This window comes from Meles meles, chromosome 6, assembly GCF_922984935.1.
Source record: "Meles meles chromosome 6, mMelMel3.1 paternal haplotype, whole genome shotgun sequence".
Classification (NCBI taxonomy): domain Eukaryota; kingdom Metazoa; phylum Chordata; class Mammalia; order Carnivora; family Mustelidae; genus Meles; species Meles meles.
Window position 1 is genome coordinate 58,785,896 of NC_060071.1, and position 13,506 is coordinate 58,799,401.

The 13,506-nt window shown below is 44.5% G+C and overlaps 1 protein-coding gene across 2 annotated transcripts; it reads right to left on the reverse strand.

Annotated features, from left to right (window-relative positions):
* Positions 1-8,601: 8,601 nt before the first annotated feature.
* ACTC1 (actin alpha cardiac muscle 1) lies at positions 8,602-13,257 on the reverse strand. 2 transcript variants are annotated; one of them, XM_046008703.1, is made up of 6 exons: positions 13,129-13,257; positions 11,665-11,860; positions 10,857-11,018; positions 10,478-10,669; positions 9,257-9,438; positions 8,602-8,757 (listed from the first exon to the last, which is right to left on the reverse strand). In XM_046008703.1, exons 1-6 carry the CDS (start codon positions 13,255-13,257, stop codon positions 8,614-8,616), a joined length of 1,005 nt encoding a protein of 334 aa, XP_045864659.1. In that variant the 3' UTR covers positions 8,602-8,613. The 2 variants fall into 2 exon arrangements, with proteins under 2 accessions (XP_045864659.1, XP_045864658.1); XM_046008702.1 differs by having other exon boundaries at positions 11,665-11,989.
* Between the last annotated feature and the right edge of the window lie 249 nt (positions 13,258-13,506).

Consider the following 13,506-nt stretch of genomic DNA (forward strand, 5'->3'; position numbering starts at 1 on the left):
CCTTAAATCCCATTTAAATATAGGTCAGGCCTGGCAAGCAAGGGACAGAGACCGAGAGGCTGCATCTGGAAAAGGGAAAGTCTAGGGTACGTTTGACTACAGTATTTAAGAATAATATGTCAGCTCTTCAATTCTTCAACAAATAGCAATCAAGTGCCTCTTGTGGAGGAAGACGAGAATTTCGGGACAGAGTCATCAAATCAAAGGACATCACGAAAATATGGAGTAGACAGCACCTGGATCTACTGTAAAATAATAATAATAATAATAATAACCCTAGGGATGCAATTTTATAACACTTTATAAAGGAGTCCACAAATCCAGGGGGATTACATATGGGAAATGTTCACTGACTGGAAACCAGCATCTCCATTGGATAAATTGCCTCCTGCAAAGTTTATTTCCTCTGCTCATGCCAATGTTGCCGTTTGTGCTGAGTGGAAGGGCATTTCCACTTCTCCTGCCACAAAAGCTGTATTTCTTTCAATATTAAGGTTAATGAGGGCTGGGGCCCTGTAATCTACATGAGTAGGTTAATTCTCATGTGTCCTAGATAGTTGAGAGAGAAAGAGATTTAGAACTTGGGCTGGAGGGGGTTGCACGTACTGCCTGCAGGGAATGCACGCAAAGAAGCAACAAAGAGCACCCCACAAAAGGGTGTCTGTACCTCAGCTCCTCCGGCTGTACGGTAGAGATGCCCAATGTGACCCCACCCTCTCCTGTGCCTGAATGAGAGGGGCCAGTTCATAGGTATGTGCTTTAAGGGTTGATTATATTACAGTAACAAATATTCTGTCAAAATTTGGAGCGCCTGGGTGGCTCAGTAGCTTAAGCATCCGACTCTTGACTTTGGCTCAGGACAGGATCTCAGGGTCTCAGGTCAGGCTCTGCACTCAGCAGGGAGTCTGCTTAAGGATTCTCTCTCTCCCTCTGCCCTTCCCCACCACGCTCATACTCTCTCTTTCTCTCTCTCTTTCAAATAAATAAGTCAGTCTTAAAAAAAAAATCCCTAACTTTCCCCCATAGGGTGGGCAGGGTTTTAAGAAATATTTTGTCAAATATTTGGACAAATAGGACACCCATTTTGAATGTATTTTTGGAAGTAGAGATGTGGTTTGAGTTGATCTCATATCCTGTTGTCAAAGGCATGGATGGATTTGCAAGAAGCCCTGAGAACTGTCTTCATTGACAAAGTCGAAAGCTCAAAGTTGAATGTTACAAAACATTACAAATGAATGAGGCTATTCCTACCCTTTCATTCCAAATGATAATATGTTTTGACCAAAGGCAAAAGAATGTGTCTTCTATACAGCTTTTCTCCCCACTTGGCTACTTTTGACGTGGTTGTGATGAAAAAGGGGAGGGCAGGGAGGGCAAGATAAGAAAAGAGATGAACAAGGGACACCTGCTCGTGAGCCCTCACAAAAAAGTCCTCACGGTTACTATCAAATACTTAGATTCTTTCATCTTCTAAAAAAATTAGAGTTGATAAGTGGAATGATTTGGGATTCATTCCTTCTGACACTGTCTGGCTCTGTGCTAGACATGCTGTGCTAGAAAATCATGGTTTTAAAAAAAAGTTTAGTAGTAGACACAAAAGAAATAAGTAAGTTAACAATTTCAGTATGATTAGTACGAAATTCAAGAACAGAAAAAAACTAATCTAGAGTACTATATATTGGCTTGCTGAACATAAAAAAAAACCTGACTAATCTATAGTGATAGAAAGGGTTTCCTGGGATGGAGGTGGAGAGGACTGAATTTGGAAGAACAGGAGGGCATATGAGAGGGGATGGAATGTGCTCTGTATCTTGATTGTGATGGTTGGCACTGCGTATATGCATTTGTCAAAATTCATTTAATTGCTTGCTTAAAATGGACATGTGTTATTGTATATAAACCATTCCTAATAAAGTTAAAACAAAGATCATAGAATACGGGCTACAAAGGAAATGAACCAAGGGTGGTGGTAAAGCAGGAGTCTAACGTAGATGAGTGTCTCCAGCAGTCTTCTGTGCGCTGTGGAAGTTCTTGGCCATGAGGAGGCAAGAGGCCAGTGGAGAAGGAATCCCACCAAGAAAGTCCCTGATGGTTTCCCTTATTTTTCTCGCAATAGGGAACTTTAGTAAGATGAGGCCATATTCTATTTTTCCCTGGAGAGAAGGAATATGTGACTGGATCATCTCACCAGTCCTTTTAGATGTGGGTACACAGGAATAAGAGCTAAAGGGTATGAGGTTTCTTTTTAAGATGAAGAAAATGTCCCAAAATTGGCTGTGGTGATGACCACATCTGTCTGTGAATATACCAAGAACCAATTAAATTGTATACTCTAAATAACTGAATTGTATGGGATGTGAATTATATCTTGAAAGTTTTGTTTAAAAAAATAAGATAAACTAATTCAATGATGAGGCAGGTTTGGGTGCAAACTTTGGACACAGAGTAACGCAAAGGAAACCAGATGGGACCCTTCATTTTTACCTCCTGAGCATGCTGCTCACATGTTGAACCAACAAGATGTAAGTTCTGATAGATCTTCTACTTCATTCATATGCCAAAGAAAAACAACCTCCCCCCACCAACTGAATAAAATTACCCAATACCAGATTTCTGTTTCTGATAACAGAATTTGGACACCCTGAACAAGCATCCCATGTGAAATAACTCAGAGCCCTTGAGCCAAGTGAAATCCTGGAGAGGTCAGAGTCGGAAGCTGGTGCTAACAGTCCGAATAGGCTCAGTTATGCCATGGTAACAAACAAGCTCATGGGTCACTTAACAGTATTTCTCACTGATGCTTTGGGTCCACAGGAGACACCACTCATTCCAGTCCTGTGGGGACCCAGGCTGATAAAGGCTTCAACTCAACATCGTAGTATTGTATTGTAGTAGATTTTCAATTTCTGGTATCATGCTCCTTCCTCTTAAGAGTTTGGATATATATTTTATATTTTATTTCCTCCCTATTAAGATTTATATTTGGAGTAAATACTCATCAAGTTCTTCCTTCTGAAACTCTCATCCCTACCAACCTACGGTTTTCTTTTTAAAAACTGGAATCTTCATACTATATTTCAGTGACGGAGCTCCCTTTTATGTATTAAAATCAAACCAGTTATTATAACACAATGGAATTGACACTCCAGAGTAGTGGGTATAAAAAAGAATGTGGCTACCCTTTACTGTAAGATTTAAACAGATTTAAAATAAGTTGCTTCAGCTTGAGAGGAGGCTCAATGTGCTACGAAAAGGGTTTCCTACATGAGAATTCAGAAAGTCAATTTAGATTTTTTTTAAGAGGCTCTGTAATGTAAGGCCACTGTGATTATTAATTGAACTCTTGGAAGCCTGCATCCTGAAGTGCTGAAGTTATTTAGGTCCGTCTCTCCTTTGGCAGATGAAGGAGAGTCTAGCTTTACGTTCTCAGCCTTTGGTGCAGGTGCTTCCTGAATTCTCTAGTTGCTCTTGGATTATTGAGCAAGGATCTCTGCTCACTAGACCATTCTGGATCCAAATGCCAGAGTTCATCTTCTTTAAATATTATTCAGTGGATCCTTTCTCAAGAAACATCAGCAGAGAACACATATTCTCTCATATCAAATCCGAATTTCCTCACTTGTCTTTCAGTTCTTATGTGTGCACACATACACACTCATACATGTGTGTATAATGTATAATATATATTAGATATACTATATATAAATAAGTATATGTAGTGTAAAAATGTTAATTAATAACAACGATGATAGAGCACTATGTGTCAAAGCCTGAGCATAGTATCAACTTTAACCCGTTTCATTTTCACAGGAACTTTGTAGGGCCGTTCTATCATTATTTGGACTTATTAGGCAAGAACAGTGTCCCCGGGGCGCCTGGGTGTCTCAGTGGGTTAAAGCCTCTGCCTTCAGCTCAGGTCATGGTCTCAGGGTCCTGGGATCGAGCCCCGCATTGGGCTCTCTGCTCAGCAGGGAACCTGCTTACCCCTCTCTCTCTGCCTGCCTCCCTGCCTACTTATGATCTCTGTCTGTCAAATAAATAAATTAAATATTAAAAAAAAAAAAAAGAACAGTGTCCTCTTGTGTCTCCAGAACCCATGCCCTAGTCCTCATCCTACTGGATCCCAGTCTCCCTGACTGCTGCCTCCCCACACATACTTTCTGCTCCAGTCAGGTCTCCCTACCACTTCCATGTCCCCCAAACCACTCTCTGCTCATTCACTCTCCCTCCTTTTCTCCCAACCCCTTAACACTTTTCAAGACTCAGGGCAAATGCCATCTTTGGATGATGCCCTCTGTCCATTTTAGGACTGGAGCTGCACTTGAATTACCTCGAAATTTTAATTTCCTTGAAAACACATAGTCCATTCAAGCCAGCAGCCTGGGGAGCTTCAGCACTTCCTCCATCTTTTTGCCTGCCCTATCCAACCCACGGCACATCCTGTCATTCCTGCTTATGAAAACCATCTTTGTTTTTTGAAAGAGAGATTTTATTTATTTATTTGACAGAGAAAGAGAGTGCACTAGTAGGCAGAGCAGTAGGCAGAGGGAGAGGGAGATGCAGGTTCCCTGCTGAGCAGAGAGCCATGACCTGAGCCAAAGGCAGACCCTTAACAACTGGGCCACTCAGGTGCTCCTGGGAGCATGATTTAACTTAGTCCCTCTGTTCTGAGGTTCAGAGAGGCTAAGTTATTTACTAAAAAGACGCTCAACTAGTCAGTGGCAAAACCAGGATTTGAAAACCAGGATTTGAAATTAATCTTTTTGATTGAAAGCTCATGCAACATCAAACCTTCAGGTTAGTACGATGATGATGATGATGATGATGATGATGATAGATACACAGAAAAGTATTGTTAAATTATGGGTGTGTTCTTTAGTGGGAAAATATGTTCTAACTTTCCCCCAGGAACATAGATTAGGTAACTGACATGTTAATTAGCATGGTCTCATCTCTAGAGAAATGCAGTAAGTTAAGGGTCATCAAGATATGAGCGGTAGGGAGAGTGTCCCTGGTAACCAGCACTGGGTGGTAGATCCTGGAAGAAAAAGTCCAAAAGGTAGATCCTAGAGTTAAAGTTGTCTTGGGAAAAATGCCACTATTGTGCCTAAGTCAGATTTGCTTTTTAACTTCCTACACTACCCTACATGATGCCTACTCTGTCATTATCCAGTAGTATTTCCAAAGTTCTTCAAGCAAACCTGTTGATCCAAGGCCTTGCTTACACTTGACCGCCGAGGCCATTTTTCATCTACTACTAATGCCATATTGTAATTCAGCTTGACTGCAACTTTCCCTTGGGTCTGTTTCTTTCTCTCTCTTCTCCCCAACCCTGATTCCCATGGGAGCTGCTGTGAAACAATGCAGAGCCATAAACAAACACCACCCCTGCTTAGCTCTCACCTGACTCAGCTCTCCTTCGTCAAGCAGGAGAGAGGGCCCAGAACCCCAGTGATGGAGTGAGCGGTTCTTGAGCTGAAGCTCTTTATCTGCCTGGTCAGTCTTGCTTGCATCCATTCGTTGCACACAGAGCTGATGGCTGAACTGCTTCGACTTTTGAGCTCACCAAGGACCCAGCGTATACTTTGGCAATCTCTCCAAGAGCTTTTATCCTATAGCTTCCTAATGGGAGCTTGGTTGTCATAGCAACAGCCAAGCTGTGCCCAAAGGAGAAACTCCTTGTATAATGAGCCCCAGAGACCTTGGGAAAATAAAGGAAATCTCATTTACAATGGGGCAGGGAAGCCCTGAAGGGGGAGCTCTCCTGCACGCACCTCTCTTTGCAGCCTGCATCACCAGGGGAAAAAGGAAAGTAAGAATCACTCCAGCACAGAAGGACATTTTTCACATAGGAATTTTGTCTCCTACGTTTCAGAGAAGGGAAGAATATCCCTCCCTGCCCCAGCAGCATCACACTAACTCCCACTCGCAGACAGTGAGAAACCACAATCTTGAACTCTGGTTCTTTTCCAATAAACTTTTGTTCTGAGCAATCCTCTCCAATTTCCTCCTAAAACCCAATAAAAGCTGACCTTCCTTTTGTTCTTTTGGGCTGGCTGACGGTTCACCATATCTTGCTTGTCCCAAATTGCAATTTCTCTGTTATTTCTGAATAAACTCAGGACTTCTGGCTGAAATAAAATTACTCTCTTTGCTCTATTAAAGTTAACAAACTTAAATTGATTATCGATCTTTGTTGGTTTTGGCCTAAAGGACTCAAAATTTCTTCAGTACCTTCCAGTTACTAGGAAATATTTTTAGCATTTATACCATGTTAATCACAAAGTGAATCTGACTTATTTCTTCTTAAACACCTGGCTAATCTGGTCATAGAGCCACTGTTAGGTTCCTGGGTCCCTGGGCCACAACGGAGTCTGAAAAATATCTAGCCAGTCACACATACCATCCGAAGCTTCTCAGTCTCACCCCTCAGTTTTGTTTAAATAAAGTCATTGCTCTTCCCAAGACCTTCTCATGGCCTGTTAAATCAAGTAAAACTCTCAGACTGGAAGTTGGAGCCCTTGCCCACAAACTACTAAATTTTCCCTCCTGGTCTAGCGTATTAAGTATGGTGTTTATGCCATTTATTTTGTTCTCTTTCATTGGAGAACCATGCCTCCCTTAATATCGACCAGTTCCCATGGTAAGGATGGTATGATTCAGTCCTCAAACCTGGCCAGACTGAGGCTTCCCTGGAATTTTTTGGCAGAATCACCTAGGAAGATACCCTTTTGGTCCAGACACTGGTAAGTTGCTAGATCATGAATCTTGGGGCATCAAGCTCAACACGTAGGAAAATCTTACGTTAGTTCGCTCAGGCTACTATAACGTAACGGCACAGCCTCTAAACTCTGAATTCCTGAAGCCCAGAAAATGTGCTTTGATTTATCTTTGTGTCCCTGCACCTACTACCGTGCTTGGCCCAGAGTCAGGGATCAAGAGATAATTTTGGGATGAATAATATAAAGGCACAATTATGACCCTGAATAATGACATTGGCAACTTTACTAAAGATGTCTGATGAGGCCCAAATACTCCAAATTTTGAACCCAGACTCCCAAAAGGTATGTGATAAAATGCCCCAAGACCATGACTAAAGCTTTATGTCTATATGTTTATATTTATAACTTTACGAGTATAGCTGACGACTGAAGTTTTATGACTAAAGATGGTTTGAGAAGCACCATTAGATTCGATGTCGGAAAATCTGGCTTTCTATCTTGGGTATCCCACAAGCTGTATGACATTGAACCACTTGTTTCATCTGTCTTGATTCCCTCACCAATAGATAAAAGTTTAATTACATCCATTCAAATGCTCCAACGGTTCATGAACAATTAACTTGAAAATGAAAAATTTTAGAGCTTCCACAATCAGGTGGAAATTTACCAGCGCAAATTGATTTCCTAAGTCATCAGCTTCCACCAGCCTGCCCTGTGACTTGTTTGCTGGCTTCTGCCCTATTTCCTTCTGCTGAAATTTCCTGCCTGCTCTTCTCACCTCTGTAATTCTTAACCATTCTTCAAGACCCAGACCCATGGCTATCTCCTGAAGCTTTGCAGATTGCACACATTGGGAGCTCACTGTAGAGGATGTGAGCCCTTCAGGGACAGAGCACGACTGATTCTTTTGGACACTACCCCCAGCAGCCCCTAACCCCTGCCTCAGCATACTTTGCAGAGAGTCCAGCATGGAATAAAGGGAATATTGTGGCTTCCCACTCCCCTTCATCTCTCGGCAGACTTCACAGCCTTCACTGCACTCAACCACAGCCCAAGATTTCAAAGATATGAACAGCCCAAAGACCTCTGTCGCACAAGTTAGCTACTGATGAAGCAAAAATATCTGGTGCCTGTTTCCTCACATTTATTCTGAACATGCACAGTGGTCTTGATCTATTTTGGGAACATTCGGAACGGGACATGGCTGGACCTAAGGGTCAGCTGGCTTCCATGTTTCACCATGGAAACGCATAGCCCTCAGGACAAGTGAGGAGTCTAGAATTGAGCATTGAAACTAACTTACTTAAAATAATCTTTGACCTTCTCATTACTAATATGTACATTCCTACGAAGTTTCTACAAAGCGACGAAACAACTGGAACATATGCTGCAACAACTTTCACTGTCATTCACGGCAACTAATCCCAAAGGATTGTGAAATCCGATTTCGTGTGTCTCACCGACACAGAGTTAAAGCTAATCTACTTTTCAGATGTGACATATATTCATGATTCCATCCCGAAGTGTAAAATTGATATTTAGTGTGGTATCTCCCGGCTAAATGTCACAGCAATTCATCTGATGTGCTTTGTGGTACCAATGTTACAGTGCTCCTGGGGGCAAAGCCACCAGTATAGGAATTCACAGACTGAAGTAAGCCTACACTGGCCCGATCCCATGCCTCCCAGAAAAAGAAAGGAGAGAGGCTTTTGTACGTTGCAAGTCCTGGTCTGGTTTATTTATATAAAGCAATAAATATTAGAAGCACAAATAAATTGCACATGTGTAAACAAACTGTACAATGATTGATGAGAGATAAGGGAGGGTGGTTCGGAAGACTCCAAGTAGCGTAATACTGTCATCCTGAATGTAGACTACGAGAGAAGGCACCTTAGAAGCATTTGCGATGGACAATGGAGGGGCCTGCCTCATCGTACTCTTGCTTGCTGATCCACATCTGCTGGAAGGTGGACAGGGAGGCCAGGATGGAGCCCCCGATCCAGACAGAGTACTTACGCTCAGGGGGAGCAATAATCTGCGGAAGGAAAACAAAAACTTCGGGTGAATCCTGACACTCGTGGCAATGAATCAAGCAACATGTTGGAGACAGTCACAGAAGAAAAGGTGACATCGGAACTCATTGTAACGTGAGATATTTCCTACCAAAAATTAATACAGCGGAATCAAGTTTTATGCATTTTTGTCCTGTCTCATTCTGCCCATTATCAAAGACTCTACAAAACAGAATTGCCCCACTTCTCTGAACTAGAGTATACTGCGGCAACAAGCTAAATGCGTGATGGAGGCTAGCCCAAAAGTTGGAGACTTTTAAAATGTGTTCAGAGATTTAGGGTATTTTTTTCTTCCAAGATCTATTATTATCCACTGCTTGAAAATGTTTTTCAAGTCTCTTCTCTTGGGAAAAGTGCTAGAAAAGCTAAGAAGTAAAGTGTAGAGGAGATGGGAAGCACAGTGCGAGTTCCGCGCTCAGTCCTGAGACCGCTTTGCCTCCCCCACCCACAGGCACTCCTCACCTTGATCTTCATGGTGCTGGGGGCCAAGGCAGTAATTTCCTTTTGCATGCGATCGGCAATACCAGGGTACATGGTGGTACCTCCAGAGAGGACATTGTTGGCATACAGGTCCTTGCGGATATCAATGTCACACTTCATGATGCTATTATAAGTGGTTTCATGGATGCCAGCAGATTCCATACCTAGAAATCAGTTAAAAAAAAAAAAAAAAAGAAAGATGGGGCGCCTGGGTGGCTCAGTGGATTAAGCCACTGCCTTCGGCTCGGGTCATGATCTCAGGGTCCTGGGATCGAGCCCCGCGTCGGGATCTCTGCTCCGCAGGGAGCCTGCTTCCTCCTCTCTCTGCCTGCCTCTCTGCCTACTTGTGATCTCTCTCTCTGTCAAGTAAATAAATAAAATCTTTAAAAATTATTAAAAAAAAAAAAAAAAGAAAGAAAGAAAGAAATCACAGTGCACCGGGCCAGGGGCCCAGGGGCGGAGAGAAGAAAACGGGACTCCTTTGTGTTCATACACTGCCGCCCACTTGTCTCTGAAACATATGTTCTTCTTTAAGATATAGTGCAAGGTGTGTGTGGAACAGGTGTCTCTAACACTGCTGACAGTTCATCCCCAACAGACTATGAAGACACAAACCACTGCGTTCAGCACCTGTTCGGAGTGAACACTTGAACACATATATCAGATGTACAGAGATACGTTGGAAAGGGTGAGGCACAGATTAGAGTTAGATTAATGCAATTTTTATTTATGGGCTAAAATCAGGTCCTGTCAAGCTTCCTCTTAGAAATCATTCCTGAGGCAAGATGGTTGGTAAAATACTAGGGTCCAGTTATTACCAAGAGTCTGACTATGGTTGCGTTTAATGATGAGTGACTTCAGAGGAAGTCCAGCTACTGGGTAATGGACTAACTGGAGTAAGTCAGCACTTCTGAGTAATCATTCCTTTCCTGCAGATACAGATCAGTCACTTACTATTCTGTCTCGTTCTTTATTTTGACACGAAGTCAGTATGTCATCCTTTGTCATATCACTGCAACAGAACAGGATGGCCATCCCTTTTATGAGCCATCAGGGTCTGAGGCTGACCAGGGTGGGAATCGAAGCTCTGACTTCTTTTAACTCAAGAGACCCTTAATCCTTCTTGATGAGAATCGATTTTACTCCGGGGGACCCCTAGATGTTCAGGGAAGAGCTATGCCCCTGTGCCAGACTACCACTCACCAATGAAGGAAGGCTGGAATAGTGTCTCGGGGCAGCGAAAGCGCTCGTTGCCAATAGTGATGACTTGGCCATCGGGCAGCTCATAGCTCTTCTCCAGAGAGGAGGAAGAGGCAGCTGTGGCCATTTCATTCTCAAAATCCAGGGCAACATAGCACAGCTTCTCTTTAATGTCACGGACAATTTCACGTTCAGCTGCAGAGATAAAGGGTAGCATAGTCAAGCTCTGAAGAATGAAGTCAACTGTGAGGGCATAGGTGGATTCTCTGGTGGAGGGAAAAAGCAGACACGATGCCACGGCAGATCTCTCTCTCTCTCTCTCTCTCTCTCTCACACACACACACACACACACACACACACACACACACACATGTGCACGCACCGGTGGTGACAAAAGAGTAGCCACGCTCAGTGAGGATCTTCATGAGGTAGTCAGTGAGATCCCGGCCAGCCAGATCCAGACGCATGATGGCATGGGGCAGAGCGTAGCCCTCGTAGATGGGAACATTGTGAGTTACACCATCTCCAGAATCCAGGACAATGCCTGTCAGAAGAAACAGACAGGAGCCAAGTAAATCCCCGAAAACACCACTGCTTTAGTGGTGTCAAAGCCCACTTCCAATCTTGGCTAAAAGATACTCGCACTGGGCATGGATCCAGATCAAATTAGATTCCTTACACACAAAGAATAAAAATGAGCATAACAGAGGCTCAATCGGAAGCCAGCAACAGCTCACCCTTTTAAATATTATAGTAGAAAAATTTCCCCAGGACACTTGCAAATGACCATCCCTTTCATCAGCCATTAGCACATTACGGGAGCATCCGGGCGTGTTCTTCTTGCCTTCCACGTTCTTTTTTGACTCAGACACTGTAAGGAATGTTGGTTCTCCTTGGGGACAGGCGCCCAGGGGCATCGTTGGTATGAAACACATACCAGCGACGGCTACACTGCAAGTTCATACGTCATGTGGAGCCTTAATATGTGGCCTCACATACTTTAGGAAAGGTAAGGCTCTAACGCCCATGTGTTTTCAACTCGTAGAAATGCCTGTGATCTGAAGCTATTGTTATCTCCCTCTCTTCTCAGGGACACCTTTCCCAGGGAACATGAGAGAAGCTGAGTCATAGCCAGGTCAGTGACTTAGGAATGTGGTGAATCAGTGACTGTCCCCACAGCCCAGTCATACCTGTGGTACGGCCAGAAGCGTACAGGGACAGCACTGCCTGGATGGCCACGTACATGGCAGGGACATTGAAGGTCTCAAACATGATCTGGGTCATCTTCTCACGGTTGGCCTTAGGGTTCAGTGGGGCCTCCGTGAGCAGAGTGGGGTGCTCCTCAGGGGCCACGCGGAGCTCGTTGTAGAAGGTGTGGTGCCAGATCTTCTCCATGTCATCCCAGTTGGTGATGATGCCGTGCTCAATGGGGTACTTCAGAGTCAGGATACCTCGCTTGCTCTGGGCCTCATCTCCTACGTAGGAGTCCTTCTGACCCATACCTACCATGACGCCCTATGAGAAGAAAAAGATGGGGAAATCAAGCTTCCACTATTTTAGGAATGTAACGAATGCCTTATAAATGTACATCTAACTGCCCAAGTCAAGGAACATCTTATAGATACCAGAAATAATAAGGAAATAGAATCTTATCCACTTTAGAAATATTTAAAATCAATCTAGTACCTTCCGTCTCCCCACCCCCACACACTCCCCAGGTACAATTCTGTTCTTTAGTCTCTAACTGGGGAGAGGGGAATGAAGCTATTTCACCAAAGAAGTACGGCCTCACCTCATTTTAAAAATACCATAATGCCGTCACTAAATTATTAAATTCATCCCCCATGTCAACCAGAATATAAATGACTACACTGTGGAATGACTGAATTAATGACACACTGTATTTCTCCTAAGAAAAGATTTTGACATTCATCAAGTGAACATAAAAAGATGGGCTGCTATGCCATTATCCCTCTGCCCCGGAAATCCAGATGGCCCAGCACTGTCCAGGGGAGCCCATTGGCCACCAGCACGACGCACACAGCTCTCCTCCCTGGCTGCCTGTCCAGCGGAGTCAGAGAGCATTGGCTTTTCTTTTAATAAACAGGGTGGTATGTCACTATCACCATGGCACTTGCTGCTTCTGTCACGGCTGGCTTCTAAAAATGCAACAGCCAGGAAGCAGAGAGATTTAAGTCCTTCGGGAGCCCAGTGAGCTGGCTGTGAACAAGAGGGAGGAATGTGGGTTGGGTCCTGGTTGGTTGAGAGGAGTTACAGTGTTACAAGTCTTGAGCAGGACTGACAAGGGAGGCCAGGTTAGAAACTGAAGCCTGTAAGGGTCAGAGTAGACACAGTAATAAAAATGTGAGGCAGGAGTGGAGGAGGGAAGCTTCTTGCTTTTCCACACAGGGGTGGGACCTCTGGAGGACTGTGTCCCTGAGAAGTGGAAGAAGGGGGATGAGTGTAAGTGCTTGGTGGCATGCTGTTGGTGGTGTGAGTACTGCTTGTCTGGGCTTGGATTTCAGGCTAATCCATCCTTTCCTAGTTTGACCTGAGCAGTTCATGGAACAGGACAGCCAGGTGAGCCATTTCCTAGACGGCTGGACTGAGGAAGTAGAGGCAGGAGTGGGGCCCAGGACAGGTGGGAATTTTACCTGGTGGCGCGGGCGGCCCACGATGGAGGGGAAGACAGCCCGGGGCGCGTCATCCCCCGCGAAGCCGGCCTTCACTAGCCCAGAGCCGTTGTCGCACACCAGAGCGGTGGTCTCCTCGTCGTCGCACATCCTGGCACAGCTTCGGCGGGGTCTGCAGGTGGACAGCAGGACAGCCTGCGCTCAGTGCCCGCGGTGGCGCTGGCCTTCTCGCGCCCCGAGGAGGGGACAGAGCAGGGGAGGGAACGCCTGCAGTCTCCCTTCCCCTCGGGGCATAAGAAGAAGGGTGGGAAGAGGCTGCGGAGACCGAGGCCGACGTGGAGACCGAGGCCGACGTGCGTGGTGAAGGAGAGAGGGACTCACCCAAGTTCCCTGGCCAGG

What these genes read in the sequence shown, in the direction of transcription:
- ACTC1 (XM_046008702.1), bottom strand. Translation starts at nt 13,257, where the DNA reads ATGTGCGACGACGAGGAGACCACCGCTCTGGTGTGCGACAACGGCTCT. An exon ending in CTACTCTTTTGTCACCACCG is followed by an intron (nt 10,670 to 10,856) that starts GTGCGTGCACAT and finishes TTATCTCTGCAG; the next exon opens with CTGAACGTGAAATTGTCCGT. An exon ending in ATTCCAGCCTTCCTTCATTG is followed by an intron (nt 9,439 to 10,477) that starts GTGAGTGGTAGT and finishes ACTGATTTCTAG; the next exon opens with GTATGGAATCTGCTGGCATC.